Consider the following 17616-nt stretch of genomic DNA (forward strand, 5'->3'; position numbering starts at 1 on the left):
CTTCGCACAGAGAGTGGCAACCAGCGAAACACTCTTCACAGGAGGCTTAAGGTATGGTAACAGGTCCCCGCCGTAGTCATAACTTGGTCCTTCATGGATAGCATAACATTTACGCGAACCCCCAAGTTTTTTGCCACTGAGGTTGGACCTAATGTAGCAGGCCACCACCTAGGGGACCAGACGGTCTGAGCTGTGCCAAACAACAAGATTTTCGTCTTAGACGCATTTAACTGAAGACAATGGTCCATCATCCATTCGGATATAGCTAACATACCCTAGGCAAAACGCTGCTCAAAATCCTCTGAGTCCTTATCAAAGGTCAAAAGCAGCTGGATATCATCAGCGTAAGAGAAAGGAGTAAAACCATGCTCCCTGATAACCTTGGCAAGGGGGGCTGCATAGATATTAAACAAAGTCGGGCTTAGATAAGAGCCCTGAGGCACCCCCTTAGTAAGTTTCATGGTTTGGGAACGGAAAGGACCCAAGTTGATGGTATGAGTGCTCTGGTCGAGGAAACTGATGAGCCAGTTGAGTGCCTGTCTCTGTAGCCCGGCCTCTCACAGTTGAAAAATCAGTTTCTGATGAGGGACCGTATCGAAGGCTGCTGTCAGATCCAATAAGACCAGTATTACTGCTTTACTACCATCCAAACCCCTTTTGATATGATCCATAACGCCAATAAGGGTTGTCTCTGTGGAATGGTTGGGTCTAAACCCAGATTGTGAAGGATCCAAAATAGTGTGGTTATCAAGGTAGTTAATTAGCTGAGTGTTGACATAGCTCTCCACCATTTTACTCATCAGCGGGAGGAGCGAAACAGAACGTTAGTTCGAGAGCGTGTCATCATATAGCTGATCTTTTTTCTTAATAGGAATCGCTTGAGCGGATTTCCATTCAAACGGTAAAATACCTTCACATAAGGAGGTATTCAGAATCTCCGTGATAGGGGCGGCTAGAAGAGGGGCAAGCAGGGCATATTTGTATGCTGGCATAACATCTAGGGGGGAGCCCGATTTCGCCGTACTAAGCATGGCTTCCACCTGAGAGATCTGGATAGCTTTGAAACAATCCAGGCCCACATTTAATTCCTCAACTACTTGAGAACCCAGGTCAGTGGGATCTGATAGGGGGTGATCTGTAGGGCACAGGCTGTGGGTTTAGTGAAAGACTTAAGAACTTTATATAATTCCATCTTTTTTCCAGCACCTTACATCTGGATTTTTCCCTGCGTAACTCTACAGTGTACCATTTCTCATTTTTTTTCTAGATTTGTTCATACAGTGTTTCAAAGGGGCCAGCGTGTCGATTATTGTGCTAACATTGTCATTAAAGACCCTCAGCTTCATTGTACTGTCCATGTGTTACTTGAATTACATGGGCGTATATAATTTGCTAAAAGAGTCATACGTGACTCTTTGTCATCGCCTTTGAGGGACAGTCTGAGCGCCTTCAGCCAATTTCTGTCTGATGCAGCTAGTGATCAGGAAAGGGATCATGGAATGATCCGACCACGTAAGTGGGCAGGGGGTTAAGCGCTTATAAGAGGGGAATTAGTGAATATAATATCCAGCGTGTGGCCGGCCAAATGTGAGGGACCAGTATTAATCTTTCCCAGTCCCAGGGTGGCCATATCAGCTAAGAAGCTAGTAGTCTCATTGTTCTCTTTATCCTAGCTGTGGATATTGAAATCCCCTAACAGCAAAAAGTGATTAAAGGTAACAATGTGAGTGGTGATTTTCTCAATTAATTTTAAATTAAAATCATTAAGTGGCCCCGGAGGGCGATAAATAAGCGCGCCTTTTAAAATTTCCTGTGAAGATAGCTCAATTTTTAAAATACACATTTCCATCAGGCTATCCGAAACGGAGTCAGCAATTGTAACTTTCAGCGCCTTTTTAAAGATAATGGCAACTCCACCACCCACTTTCCCTACTCTATCAAGTCTGAGAATTCGGTAGTTCTCAGGGAGGGCAAGGGAGATATCAGGCGTGGAGGTCAATTTTAGCCAGGTCTCTGTTAAGAAGCCTAGGTCCGGAGATTCTGAACTAACCAAGTCCCAGAGTTTAGTGGCATGTTTCGGTGAAGATCGTACGTTTGCTAACAACCCCTTCCAGGTACGCAACTGGTTCATAGTGTTAAATCCGGCTGAGCTGAGAATCTCACCATCTACCCTGTCACACTATCCCGGTGAAAGCCACGTGTGTTGGGTGTAATATCACCGCAGATATAGTGGCAATCCAAACAGGCAAACGGACCTTCAAGATTGTTAAGCGTACCACCATGAGAGCATAGCATCACACCCTGCCTCAACCGTCGAAGTTGTGAGGACGTGTAGGAGAGTCTGGATATAGTATCTGGTGGAAGTTGGGCAGGGTTTCTGGTTCCTGGTGACGGTCTGGCACGGATGGGCGCAGACGGGCTTGCCTTTGGCGCGCCGCTGGCGCACCCGCTGGCGTGCCCGCTGCGCTCATCCGCTACGCTCATCTGCTGCGCGTTGGCACCATCTGATCCTGAAATAGGCAGGATCAGTTCTCAAGTGCAGAAGACTAGAGCGTCTTCTCACAAAAATGCCCGCCTAATGTGTCCTACCGGAAGTGAGGATTTACTGCCTATCCTCTCTTCAGCCCGTAGCTCCCTCCACACAATCAGCACAAGCAGCTGCGGTGGACTGGGAAGTGAGCGGGTGAAGCGGCTAATTAGAAGACAAGATCCTGAGAATGTCACAGCGGTAACAGTAAATAGTAAAAGCACAGTTTAAATCACACATGATTTCCCCCAGACCTGGGATATGCCACCCCCTGCCCTGAGGCCCATTTGGTACCAGAACAGGTGGGAACAGGCGGGAAATTAGTTATGCTAGGAGAAGTGGAGCACCCTCAGGACAGGTGAGCTACCTGATGTGACCCACTCTAGGAAAATTCCACCCTCTTGGTGATGGCAGAATTAGGAACACTGGGATAGGGTTATGCCCACTTCCCACAGGAAGTGGCCATATGGGGGCATAGTGACCCTAAGGGTAAGTAGCCCATTTGCTACTACTCTACACCCCCCCTAATGCCCTATATTGAAAATCTAGGTAGCCCCCTGATGCCAGAACTTTAGATTCAACTGACTACAGAAGAAAATGACACTGAAAAGCTGATCAAAGAGAGAACTGAAGACTGCTGTGGACCTTTGGTGCCAGACCCGGGCTGCCTGCTCCAGACTTGACAATTGCAAATACCTGAATTGTCCCGCAGCTGTGCATCCTTTAAAAGCCTTGGAGGGTTTGCCAGCACTTCTATAACCAGCCAACATCTCACTTGGAGTGAAGGAGTCTCTCCTGCATCCTGCAGGCACTGACTGCGACATCCAGTTCAAAGAAGCTGCTGGCCACTGGGACAACCAACGCAGTAGCCACCTAGGAGGAGGTCAGCATACACAAAGAGGTGAGATATGTCACCTTACCAAGTTTAGAGACGCCATGACTCCTACAAGCCTCCCTGCACCAATAACCAGATCCCTTGGCATGAACAATGCTTGCTTAGAGTCCAATCCGGACTACAACAATCCGAAGACTGACCAGCCAACAAGAGACATAAGCTCGGCAGAGGCTAGCACCGAGAGTGGCCCAGATGTCCTGTTTTGTCCCCCTTTTCTGGTCCTGACCGAGAACCGTGAACGAGGGCCAGTTGATCAAAACGCTCTGCAGTCCTGAGTTCCCCGGCCCAGGTCCGTGATCACCGACTTCTCCCCCCTGCTCCCAGGTCCCTCACAAACTGGGCCCCCTGTTAGGAACTCCCGGACTTGTCGCCAAGTCCCTATTTGCAGCCTATTTCTGGGTGGCCCCCTCCTTTGCCAACAGTGTAGCGCACCAGGCTACAAGCTCGTCCAGCACCTTTGCATCCGGACACACCAGGACAGGTAAAACCAAACTGCTGGTGCAACTTGGGACCTTGGCCACCTAACGCACCACAACTTAAAAGGGTCCCTCTAAATCCTATCACAAATACCTGTATGCAGTCAATGTTCTTCTCTCCATAGGAAAGGTCTATCCATATAAAAGCGCACTGTTTGCTAACATTGCTACAAACTGTAAAAGTAATATTTTGAGAAGTACTTACCCAATTACGAAGTTCTTAGCATTGAAATACATTTTTTTTCTAAATTGGTGTGGATCTCCTGCTTGAGTGTATGTATAATGTATTGACTCTGTGTATGCAACAAATGCCTATCACTCCCCTCTAATAAGCCTAAGGCTGCTCAACCCCACTACCACAAATAGAGCACCTTGGGATTGTTAAAGCAAGCCCCTGTCCCCTTATAAGGGATGCCTGAACTCTTTACAGAGCATACCTCTTATATACAGAACATGGGGACTTATTTACAAGCCCCTTGCGTTGCTGATGCGTCACTTTTAGTGTTGCACCGGTGGCACATTTTTGCTGCCCCATATTTACAAGGGCACGAAAAGCCACCCTGCACGGATTTTCATGTGTCCTCGTAAATATGGCCCCTTCTCAAGCAGCACTTTGCGTGAAAGGGGCGTTCCATGGGTGTTATTGTGCGTGTTACCACCCAGCACCCATGGAACCGAACACATTTCCAGATTTACGAGAATTCGTAAACCTGGAAATGCGTCAGAATGCTACACCCCGCCAGGGAAGGCGGTGCAACGAGGAGAAATGTATTAATTTCTCCTCGATTTGTTCCTCTTTCTATTCGTGCTGCATGATTGTTTATGTGCAGAAAGGTGTCCCTTGCTGCACATAAACAATCATGAAAAAAATGATGTTTTGCAAGTTCTATGTGTGCTAATGCAGCACACATAGAAGTTGAAAAACACCATTTCAGATTGTTTATGTGCAGGAAGGGACACCTTCCTGCACATAAACAATCATCCCCAAGACGCAGGCATCCTTGCACCATGGTGCAAGAGTGCCTGCATCGGCACATGGCAGCTAATTGTGAACCAGCTCAGGGGAGAGCAGAGGGATCCGTCACATCCTTGTAGATATGACACATCCCTGTGCTTTGAAAGTGCTGTAGCGTGGCACAGCCAGAGCTTGCGTTGTCGTGCTGCGGCACTTTCTGCTAAATGAGGACCTAGCTTCCTACACCTCCTCCCTCCCATCCTCAAACATCATCACTTTGCCCGTGTGAAAAACATTCTGCCTCAATACCAGCATCCCATCACCATTTGAACTTAATTTAGTTGTTCTTACTTTAAAAAACATAAAGGAAGAACCTTCCAGAAAGCTTAATTGGAATGGCAATCTTGAGAGGGGTTATGGTCCTGGAAACCAATCCAGACATCCCACTTCACCTTTGACAGTGGGTTTGTGAAAACTTTCTTTGTGATTTATTTTTGGGAGCCTGTAGAATCTCTGATTTAATAATGGGTAATCAAACACTCTTCATTCTAAGACCATTGTCACCTCATCAATTGAGACCTAGGATCCACAAATGTTGTCAGTTGAGCTGCCTTGTTGTAGGCACAGAGAAATGGGAAAACAAATGCTCCCTTTGACATCATATTTTGTGCTGTTCTCTTCCCTCCTATTGTCAATATAAATGTAGTTGTAGCACCAATGTCTTCTCTATAAAACCTTTAAAAAGATTAATTTTATTGCATGTCATTCTCTGCAACCAAGTTATGGGAGGCCAATTTCATTATTCAAGGGCGGCTTAATCAATCTTCAGATTGTAGGTAAAGATAACGAGAGACCCCTAATCCATCCCTCATTAAGAGTAGGCCATGTGGCCACAAATACCCCACATTCCTTAAAGGCTCCTAGCCAATGGAACGAATAGAACATGTTTAGACTCAGCCATCTCTGCCGGGCCACACCCAAACCATTTGCATTCACACCTCCTACTTTTTGGTGAATTCGTTTTTGTTGGCCTTAGGACTCTGTGCACTTTACCACTGCTAACCAGTGCTAAAATACCTCTGCTAACTCCCCTAACCAAGGTAATATTGGCTTGCACTTGATTGGCATTGTTAATTTACTTATACATCCCTATACGGCAATATACCATATACTGAGGTTCTGTAAATTAAATGCTACTAGTTAGTGGGCCTGCAACACTTATTGTGCCATCAATTTAAGGATTGATTTCCCATGTTAATTCCTGTAGGAAAAATTTGCTCTTAGATTCAGAAAAAAATGGCTGATTGGGATTACACCAAAGCTGGCTGAAAGTTAGGGGGATATTCTCAAGAACTTGTGATAACTACCGCAAAAGTAGCTTAACACAACTCTTCACATCGCAGTCTATTGCGGAAAAATAACAGTGGCATTCTGAACACGGTGGCACCAAGCGATAGACCCACCACAACGCGTCAAATGACCGCGTGAAAACCAATGCGACGCTGCAAAAATGCGAAACATGAACGCAAGAAAAGCTGCGATGAGGCCAATCGCGAAACAAAAATCATCGATAATCAGCGAGAGGCCTATAAGTCCCACGCGTCATGCGGGAAATGACACCATAAAAGCAGAGTACAAAAACGGTGAGATGACAAAGTACGAGCACAAACCCACATCCGTGACGTAGGACAAATGACTATTGTCCCCGTCACATAGGCATCTCCACACAGTCACAATGTACATTGAAATGCAGTCTGCATGTAAACTGCGCCAATGCAGACACATGCATGGAACACACAGTGAAATCGCATCTCCCCTTCACATTACAGAGGGACAAGCAACCCCCCCTGCACACAGACGTGTCATTGCCATGATCAATCAACAATGAAGCGTGGACGAATGTAGGGGCAGTGACTCCCGCTTATGTACATGTTGCCCATGTTGTGGGACTTGTGTCACAGGGGGCATCCCTGCATCATGGTGGTATATAACTGACCCCAAAAGGAGGCCTGTTTTCACCTGTAGGTCACAAATGGCAGCCAACATGGAATGACGTGAAACGCCGAAGAGTGGGATACCCTACTAACTGTGACACACAGAACTGGCATTTCGAATACGTGATACCCCAAACAGCCCCTCTGCACAGAGGTGACACACCCACCATCTATAAACACATCATAAAATCGTCATCAACACATATCGCACTCACACCTGTCTGAGTGATGTGCCCGCACAGATGAGTGACATGCACTTTGGGAATGTTATTTTGGAATGCATTTATTTGCACATCCTGTGCCAGTGGTTATCATGTACTGTCCCATGAGTGCCAAGGACTGTCACAATGTGACGTGTTCATCAGAAGAAATTTGCAATGATTGTGTTGCTACGGGCTATTCCTGCTGAGGCTGCAGTGGGGTGTGGTCCACCTGCCTCTTCTTCATCATCATTGTCCGGTGCCTCTGGAACTGGTATCCATGGTACCTTGCTGCGTACACATATGTTGTGCAACACACAACATGCAACGATCATCTTGCACACGATGTCAGGGCTGTACAGGAGCCTTCCACCTGTGACATCCAGGCACCTGAAACATGACTTCAACATGCCAAATGTGCGTTCCACGATGCCCCTGGTGCGTTTGTGGGCCACATTGAACTGCCTCTGGGCCTCTGTGTTTGGGGCTCCGAGGGGCGTCATCATCCAATCCAAGTGCATATCCTGTAGTGTGGGTTAGCCACTCCCTATTTACAACACTAAGTTAGCATAACCGAGCCAACTGTTAGAAAGCCAGCTTGCCGTTTCTGCTGCTTTGCACGCGACACTGTTGTTATATGTTATTCATTTTAGAAATGCTTACTCGACTTTGCCTTACAGGATAACAGTTTGTTGTTTAACATTCTTAACACTGTGCTACGACCTTCGTCTGTACATCATGTAAAGAACAAGTCTAGGACACTAGACGGTGCAGAGTGTTGTGTTCAGATTGATCGTACCACTTTTTAGACATATCATACATGCAGCTGCCAATATCTGAAGGACAAGTGCTTTTAATATGGCAGGACAGAATGTTTTAGATTCATTCGAACAGAAGAGCTGATGCATGAGAGAGCCTAGCTGATCCTGTGATGTGATTCTACTAAGCTGATCTATACGGTATGGGGTTCCCCCTGTTAGCCTAAGAGACATTCTATTAGTATAATAAACTTATTAGTTACTAGAGAAAGGAGTGTGGCTGTTTACCACTGTCATTATTATTATGATTGCTCCTTTCATTGTGTATGGTGTTGTAACAATGCTGATGGTTCTGATCTTAACCATTTGTCTGCTAGTGTTAGCCAAAGTACTGCATCTTAGGACGCGAGGTTTAGAAAATAAACTCTTTAAACTTTGCCGTGTCTGTATTATTCTGTTGTAGACTACTAAATAAGTACAAACAGGTATTTCGGATTCCCACCACTCCTGAGAAATATCTAAGTCGCATGTTCTGGGTTGTCTATACATTGGGACCGCCTAGCTAGATCTAGGCTAACGAATGGGACACTAAGCTAGTCGGATATGGGGTTCTTGGTTCTGAGGGGAGTTTCTGGTACACCACAATTCTCTGAGGTCCTGATTTCCTGCGCATAGTTCTGTGCATAAGCAGAATCCCTGCAACATGGCGCCCAACGTGGTTATGGTCTGATACGCCTTAATAGTACTTTTATTAGTCCACAACGCCCTCACTCTGGTTTCCGGATAACGGGAGTGACGGCTTAATCTACCTGAGTTTCGACTAAAGGTTCGTTCAAGCTTGATAATTAAAAAGATTAGTTTTTACTGAACCCAAGTGCTACTGTAGAACTTGTCGTTATTCTTTAGTGTGTCCTAATGGCGGTCGATATAGCCGCACATAGTCGGGTTCCTCTACGTCAGCATTTGAGGACGTATGGAGTGCCTGATGATGGGCTGGCTGTGGTCTTTGTGGTAGCTGCTGACGCAGCACACCCTTATGAGTTGTTTTACTCTTGGGTGACTTTTCCAGAGGTGAATGCGGATGATGATACGTTCCACACCTACACTGCCACACAAGTACCTGCAGCTTATGCTCCGTATAGGACACTAGAAATACCTATTTCTGCCTGGCAGCATTCCATTTGGTTTAATGGCGCCCTTCCCCATACGGTGGCACCACCAAGACTAGGCCCTTTGTCAATTGCAGGGGCTGATTGGCCGGTGCTGGCCGGTTTTACACCCCACCCCAACTACTTGACGGTTGGGGTGGCAGACTTACGGGTATTATACACTGCCCTGATTACGGTCCATAGGGCTTTAGTGCAGTACGTGTCTCGCAACGTGCAGGTGGGGGTACCTGCTGTTGCGGGTCACACGAATGAACACCGAGCCGTGGTCATTAGTCCCGTGATGGTTCATGCGGTTGTAGGCAAGCGCCCCCAAAGTAAGGATGAATTTCCTTACTGGCTTGCTGAAAAGTTTGATCAACTGGAAGCCGTATTTCCAAACACTTCTCCTGTGGATAAACACAGGATACTCACCATTACTTTGCCGAAATACCTAGTACCTGATATTGTCGATTGTAACAATTGGGGCAAGGTCTTTGCTGCGACCTATTCGAAGTGCTATGGCACTCCGTCTATGTCTGTACTACCCTCTGTCATCAAAAAAGTTCAGGAAAATCATGGTGCAGAGGCGGCCATTGAATTGGGAATGAGGCTTGTCAACAGCTTCGATGTGGTTTGTTCCATGGTGATGGGGAACCTAAAAGGAGATGCCATGCAGTTCCAAGTCGGAAATATGCTGGAACTTGTGGATCCTGCCGACAGGCCCAGGGAATTTGCAAAAATGATTACAAAAGCCTACAGAATGGTGGGACGTAGCGCCCTAGGCGTGAAACCCATCGTTAAGATTCCTGATGTTGTACAGCAGACTAAGGTGAGTTCGTCTACAAAAGACGAGAAGCCCAAGTTTCCGAAGGAAAGTTGGTGAACCAAAAAACAGGGAAAACAGCAACAGAAACGTAGGTCGCGTTCTGCTTCGCCAGTTCAGTCGTCTACTGAACGTAAATATGATTTGCGCGATCGTTCTAATATTAAGTCACCTGATAGATTTCAGGTTTCTGAACGCTCTCCTCGTTCTTCACAGGAAACATCGGCTTCACAATCCGGTGGCGGAGACCGTGGAAGAGGAAGGGGTGCTCAAGGTCGTGAGCAACCCCGCCAGACTGACGTAAAAGGCAAGCAGGATGACGCTGCGCGTCAAAGACCTCCGTTTCAGAAAAAGAAAGTTGCTGCTCTAACAGCGAAATATGCCTCAGATGGTACGGACACTGCTTCAGAACCGGACATGGGCTCTAACGGTGTTAGACAGCGCGGCGGAAGTTACAGTAGTGCGGCAAGCACTGCGTCCGTATCTGGAGGTGACAGCAACTGATACATATGTGAGTGTTGAAACTGCTGATACTCGCGTAGCCCCCCCTGAACGGATGTTTGACATAATCCTTAAAATAGTGGGTGACATACATCGTAGAATTAGAGTTGTTTTTTGGGATAATTTGTCCTCCACTTATGACATTCTGTTAGCGGAGGAGGATTGGCCTCCGGCTTTCATTTTAGATGCTCCTAGAGGGGAGGTAGTGATCCTCCCCTCCTTTGGGCACACAGTGCCTATGGAACATTCTAACAGGTTGGCCGGGGAGTGGGCACAGGTGCAAGCGCCTGCGTTGTATCGCAATCAAGTGGTCTGGGATAAAATTTCTCCAGACCATACGATTCCGTTGCGGTCTGATCCCCAGCCTCAACCCCAATATCCCATGCGTCGCGAGGCAAGATCTCACGTCGCGACTATCCTTGAACAATTGGAATATCAGGGAGTAATTGAAACTTGTGTGTCACCTATGAATAATCCTTTATTCACTGTGACGAAGCCTGACGGTTCGTACCGCCTAGTTTTGGATTACCGGCACTTAAACTCTCACTGCCGGACGTGCGCCGTACAGAATACTCACAGTTCGGCTCTCGTTGATAGTCTTGTGAGAAAACGGTTTAAAACCACACTTAACATTTCCAATGGCTTTTACAGCCATAACCTGTCCCCTCAGAGTAGTGAGTGGACGGCTTTTACCTCGGGCGGTAAACAAAGAAAGTTTAAAAGGCTTCCTATGGGCTATAAGAACAGCCCTGGGGTCTTTGCTGCTCGAGTGGTCTCGCTCCTAGAGTATATGGACCCGGATGCATACTCGTATGTTGATGACATCTATCTAACAGACGACGAGTTGCTTCCACACCTTGCTCGCGTGGATAACATAATAACTATGTTTGCAGACTTCGGTTACAAATTCAATTTTGCGAAGTGCCACATTGCCGAGTTTACAGTGTTGTTCTTGGGGTACGAACTCAACAGTGAGGGTCGCGGCTTGGCTCCGCAATTCCTAGAGAAGTGCGCACGCCTTTGTACTCCTACAACGCTGAAAAAATTGCAATCATTGCTGGGTTTTCTGAATTTCATTCGTACCTACATTCCTGATTATGCCCAGCGTATCAAGACACTTTATGCCTTGGTACAAACTACTTTTACCAAATCATGCTGGCTGCCAGAGCATACAGCTGATAACCACACTAACCTGGTCATTAGAATTGTACCAGGCACAGTGGGTTTCACGTACGTAACGTTCAATGAAGGCGACACCGTTCCTATTGCTTACAAATTTCATCTGTACACTTCAGCTGAGCTGCGCTTTTCCGCTGTCGAAAAAGTACTGACAGCAGTTCAGATGGCGATCCTGAAAGAACGAGCGCTATCACAAGGAAAGCACATGCTGGTGGTAACACCGTACCCTGCCCTCGAGGCAGTCACAAAAGCTAGTGTACCAAATTCTAAGGCTTTGCATCCAAGGTGGATACAATGGGCAACTTCCTTAGCTTCGCAAGACGTCACATATATCTTTGACGCGGCGTTGCAGTCTCAGGAGTTTTTGGATTATGAATTCGTTCATCCGACTCCTTCGACATTGCGCCCACTTGAGGAGTACCGTTGTGTCATTCACACTGATGGGTCTGCGCAACCCGCTACTGGATCGAAGCACGCCTATTCAGCTGCCTGCGCAATTGTTGTGGGTACTTTCGTGAATGGAGAGTTCCAATCTGAAGCTGTGCATAAACAGACATTGGGTGATTGTACCGCGCAGTTGGCTGAAGTTCGTGCTCTAGTGCTTGCACTGGAGTATGCTGACCTTCGAGTCCCCACTCTCGTGGTGTGTGACTCATTCTATTGTGTTAAATCTTACAATAACAATCTACATTTTTGGATTCAGAATGATTTTCGTGATTCCAAAGGTAGCACAATAAAGCATAAAACGCTTTGGATTCGAGTGACAGCACTTAAAGAACTGCTTCCACTCGTGAATGTAATTCACACTCTTGGTCACCAACGAGATGGCGTCCATGCTGTCGGTAACAGTCTGGCTGACGAGGCAGCAAAAACAGCAGTGGCGACATATCTAGTAGCAGCAGTTACAAGATCAAAAAGTAAGATCGATGATGAAATCTTGGCGGCTATTGCTGCTTCCGAGACCGGGAAAAACTTTCCGAAGGGTTTCCCTTCTCGGTACCATTATCGCTTAAGTCCTGATAACGTCCCGTTAGTGAGGATTAACGACGTTGGTGACAGATTGATTCCCAACGCGGACTGCAGACCATCTTTGATATCAGCTGCCCACGAGGGTGTTGCGTCTGCGCATGCCGGTGTGTCGGCTACTATATCTCTTTTGCAGCAACGTTACTGGTGGTACGGTTTGTACAAACAAGCGCGGCCATACGTTCTTAATTGTGACATTTGCCAACAGATTAAACTTTCTTCTGCAGCACGTCCACCACAAACACAGTTGCATATATCTAATCAACCACTTGCGTGCGTTTATTTAGATCACTGCGGTCCTATTACCTCTGATACTGCGTACAAATATATCTTGGTTGCAGTTGATTCGTGCACACGTTTCCTGTGGGTATGGCCACAAAGGAGTGCTGATGCCAGAACTGTCATCAAGGATTTGCGTGTCTTTATAGGGAGTTTTGCATGTGGTACCCTTCATTCTGATCAGGGTCCTGCGTTCGCCTCAAGGGCGTACAAGGAGGCCATGAGAGAACTGGGGGTCCAAGTCACAGTTTCGTCTCCATACCAGCCTGAGGGCAATAGTGTTGTGGAGCGGATGAACCGTGACCTAAAGTAATCTTTGACAGCGAGGGTATTAGGTACAGGCCGGAACTGGCTCTCCCACTTGTATGACGTACAACGTGCACTTAATAATCTCCCTAGAAGGTCTCTGGGTGGGAGGACCCCGTACATGATGCTCTTTGGAGTAAGAATGTTTGTCCCGGACCTTGATGGTCTAGACATGGCGGCAGCAGCCTCCCCTTTTGACCTAGATGACCACTGTGCTGTATTGCAGACTCTACAAGAAGCCAGAGACACTCTAGCGAAAGGACACGTACCCTCTACATCCGAAGCTACGCTCCAGATTCCGGTAGTCGGCTGGCTACCTCGAGTTGGTGACCTGGTCCGTGAGAAGGTGGAGAACAAGAAGGAGTTCGGCCCCTCTTATCGTGCACCGGTCCCGGTGCTTGGAGTCTTGGGTACGCGTACAGTTGTTTTACCTCCACTTCCTGGTCGCAAGGATAACAGGTACATCTCGATTGACAATGTCAAGTTACAGCGGGTGGCCGATTCTCCATAGTATGACACCTTCAGTTTCTTGCCCTTCAATGCTGAGAAACTCTGTTGTGGTGCCACCCTCTAACATCTTGCCTGAAGTTTCCATTGAGCTCGCAGATACTGGTCCTTCTATGCCATCTAATGCTGGTGGTTTACCTGATGATCCTGAGTATGCTTATCCAACAGAAGTACCTTTGCCTCTATTACGTTCAACAACAATTGCCCAGTCACATTCTTCCTTTGAAACTGAATCATTGACTTCCACTGCCCCTTCCAAAATTTCTAAATTTTTTGCCTGGTTCAAGAGACATTTTTTGGTTGCACCTTGGACTTACATCTGGCTGGTGCTAATAAGTATTTTTGTATTCATGTCCATTGGCTTTGTGGTAGTGTTTTTTAAATTGATCAATGGACACTACCTGAATGAACGATCTACAATTCGATTAATTGATGGAACTTTAGCCCCCCATTCCTCATCACACATCATGAAAAGGGACCAGACTTTTGTGAACATAACCGCCTGGCCTGTACGTGATGGAATTGCTTGGGATGCTGTGAACTTTCAAATTCATGGTCCCACCGAAGTGATTAATGTGCCAACTGTTTTTCGTGTTTCTATGGGTGATGTAGTTAAACAGAACATCCGATCAGATGATTGGGATGTGCAAGCGATAGAAATACTGTTTTCTGATTTGAAATATTATGCTGCATTTGATGCTGAAGATTTGTATTTAAATACTGCAAATTACGATGAACAATTTTGCTATCAACATTATGGCACACATTTCCTACACAGGGCAAATACCTTTCGGAATTTTGTTAATTTCACTCAGTGGGAACATTGTCCTGTCCCTATGCCTGGCAGTTCTGCCACTTTAGTGAAAAAATTCACATACTTTTCGGATTTTAGTGTGTCTCACCCTAACTCTTTTTATTTTAAGGTGGCGGTAGAACCAGCTTCTAAGGTTAGACTGACACACACCAAATTATTATATTCCAAATCCTTTATGGATGAATTGGCTATTGGAGGTTATAACCTCTGGAAAGCTACTGTCGATCTTAAATCGGTTTGGGGAACTAAACCGTGGCAGGTACAAGGAACAGAAGCTTTGCATCGTGCCTGTCTTATCCCAAATCATATGTTATTTTTGAATTCAACTATTTTTCAGACCACCTGTTTTGGATTGGCTATATCTAAAAAATTGAATTCCCCCACAATCCCGGATCTGGGTGCTTATCCTAATTGGGCGAATCACACAGATCTGTCCCTTACTATGTTGCAGTCCCTCGTCTCCAACACCACCTTCAATATTTCAGCGATAGATCCCGAAGGATGGTTGGTATGGCAGACGGGTTCAGATTCCTGTCAACGTCGGTGTCTGAATTTGACACCAGGGTGTACACAATTTAGGGTAGACCCTCGTTTTCCATCGTCACACACGGTAACTACCTACTCGGTAGGTAAGTTATGCCAGTCATGGTTGCAACATTCGACATTAGCTTCAGTTAAGCTTCATTTATCACGGTTAAATGACAAAATAGATTTGAATGATTTTATTAAGGGTCCTGCGAGTGGCAGGTCCAAGAGATGGGTTTATGCTATTTACAATGAAGTTTGGAAGTTATCGCAAATTGAAGCTGCTTCCAGGCTACGTGCTATTGACCAGGCCAATATGGAGAAAGTATTGGCTGTTATAGATAATAGTATTAACACCTTGTCTTCTAGAATTTATACATTAGATAATATTGTTTCATCTGTCGTAGACATTGTGCAAGATGAAGTGTCTGTGTTATATCATGGTCAAAATCAGTTGCGTTTAATTATGCAGTTTGCATGGACCTTGCAAACGTTAAAAGCAGGAAAAGTCCCTTGGGATTACATGAATACGTCCTTGTTATTCCTTCCTTTTAATTTGACCGATAAACAGCAGTTCATGTCCATGAAAGACGCTACTTATGCATTACTGCACATTGAAAAACTAGAACCTTTACCTTTTTCTATTGCTGAGTTGAATTCGGCTGTGTGGCTTGTACACGGATTGATCACGTTGCCTTTTTCTCGGTTTAAGTTCAGTTCGTGCATGAAGCATTATGCCATAGGCAGATATGAACAGCTTGGTAATGCCTTCCTGCACGAAGTTTGGTCACTTCCTTTCACATATAGATGCGTGAGGGATGGCAAGGAAGTTTATACAATTACATGGCGCTTGCAATATACACGCTCCTAATTTAGCTTGTGTCCTAAAAGGTATTCCAATGCCAGTTATAACGTCTTCTTTTAAGCTGCTTGCCAACGGTAGTTATTTGCTTTTAAATAGTGAAGCTTGCTGTGGGATGCTAGTGGGTATTCCTTACATAGTCACCGTTTCACAAAGGGTGGTTTGCTGTAATAACGTCCTTTTCCCACCCCCGCACAGCCGGCTCGATATATCCATCTGGCCGGCGATTCCAACCTTGGACGCAGAGTTCAACAGGATGAGTAGAATAAGAGCTCTTTTGTCTCAGAAAGAAGCTTCTTTGACTTCGTCCCGTGAAACATTTCTTCTTCACATAGCAAACACACGCACTGAAGTACAAGCTCTTTTAAATACTGACCTCCCCCTACATTTTGGAACGTTGATACAGACAATCTTTAATGCTTTGTCTACGACTGGCCTTGTTCATTTTTTTAAAATTGTCGGCTCAGGCCTCGTGACATCTTTCCAAACTACTTTTGGTGTGATCCCCGCGTTTTTACATTCTATTTTTTCAAGTGTCTTCGGAGGGTTTCCCTTGCTCCTCGCTCTTGGGGCCGGGATCCTCTTGTTGATCTGGCGACCTTAAGCGTCAAGTATGGATTGTCATTCCGGTTTGCTTATTTTACCTGTGTGCAACCTGTTTTTCATTGCCTAGATTGTCCCTTCCAATGGGCTCTGGACTTTTGTCTGTCAAACTTGGTGTCACCTGACCCGGATTTTGATGAACTAATGTCTCCATTACTGGATCGTGAGTTTGCTTGTTCTGGAATTGGGTTTATGGCTTTGGGTGCTACACAAGGAGTCCTTGGTAACTGGGATATCGGAGAGGCCGCTATTAAATTCCTTGAACGGAGTTATCTCGAGGATGCTGACAGTTGTCCTGTTATGGTGCTGGATGCTCCGATAATTGAAGAACATGTGTGTTCCTTTCCCTTGCTAAATTGGATGGCAGATACTTTTGCGGAACGCTCCAATGATTTCCTCTTGGAAGCTGTTGCAACTTACGGTGCATATACCTTGATGGATTGACTGTTTCACATAGTCAAGACAGGATGCATCCATAGATGTCAATTTTTTATCAACATTTTTTTTAATAGTTTTTTTTCTAGGACATCGTTTTTATGTTTTACACGATTTTTTTCTTCTTTTTTTCTCGAACTTTACACTTACCTTATATGGACTTATAGTTCATGCCCTTGGTTCTGTTCTATATCACTTGAACTCTGCGTTCTTGATAAGTGCGCCCCTAGTGGTTAGTAGGGGGGGGGGTGTAGTGTGGGTTAGCCACTCCCTATTTACAACACTAAGTTAGCATAACCGAGCCAACTGTTAGAAAGCCAGCTTGCCGTTTCTGCTGCTTTGCACGCGACACTGTTGTTATATGTTATTCATTTTAGAAATGCTTACTCGACTTTTTCTTACAGGATAACAGTTTGTTGTTTAACATTCTTAACACTGTGCTGCGACCTTCGTCTGTACATCATGTAAAGAACAAGTCTAGGACACTAGACGGTGCAGAGTGTTGTGTTCAGATTGATCGTACCACTTTTTAGACATATCATACATGCAGCTGCCAATATCTGAAGGACAAGTGGTTTTAATATGGCAGGACAGAATGTTTTAGATTCATTCGAACAGAAGAGCTGATGCATGAGAGAGCCTAGCTGATCCTGTGATGTGATTCTACTAAGCTGATCTATACGGTATGGGGTTCCGCTTGTTAGCCTAAGAGACCTTCTATTAGTATAATAAACTTATTAGTTACCAGAGAAAGGAGTGTGGCCGTTTACCACTGTCATTATTATTATGATTGCTCCTTTCAT

At 45.6% G+C, this 17616-nt stretch overlaps 1 protein-coding gene across 1 annotated transcript in view; it reads left to right on the forward strand.

Moving 5' to 3' along the window:
• Nucleotides 1-17616, forward strand: part of LOC146817820 (uncharacterized) — a 66817-nt gene that overhangs the window by 35749 nt on the left and 13452 nt on the right. Inside the window, exon 2 of the mRNA XM_085609692.1 lies at nt 11383-12637. Within this exon, the coding sequence (XP_085465818.1) occupies nt 11383-12637 (1255 nt within the window). The remainder of the gene's footprint in view (nt 1-11382; nt 12638-17616) is intronic.

This window comes from Triturus cristatus, chromosome 6 (genome assembly GCF_964204655.1).
Source record: "Triturus cristatus chromosome 6, aTriCri1.1, whole genome shotgun sequence".
Taxonomy (NCBI): domain Eukaryota; kingdom Metazoa; phylum Chordata; class Amphibia; order Caudata; family Salamandridae; genus Triturus; species Triturus cristatus.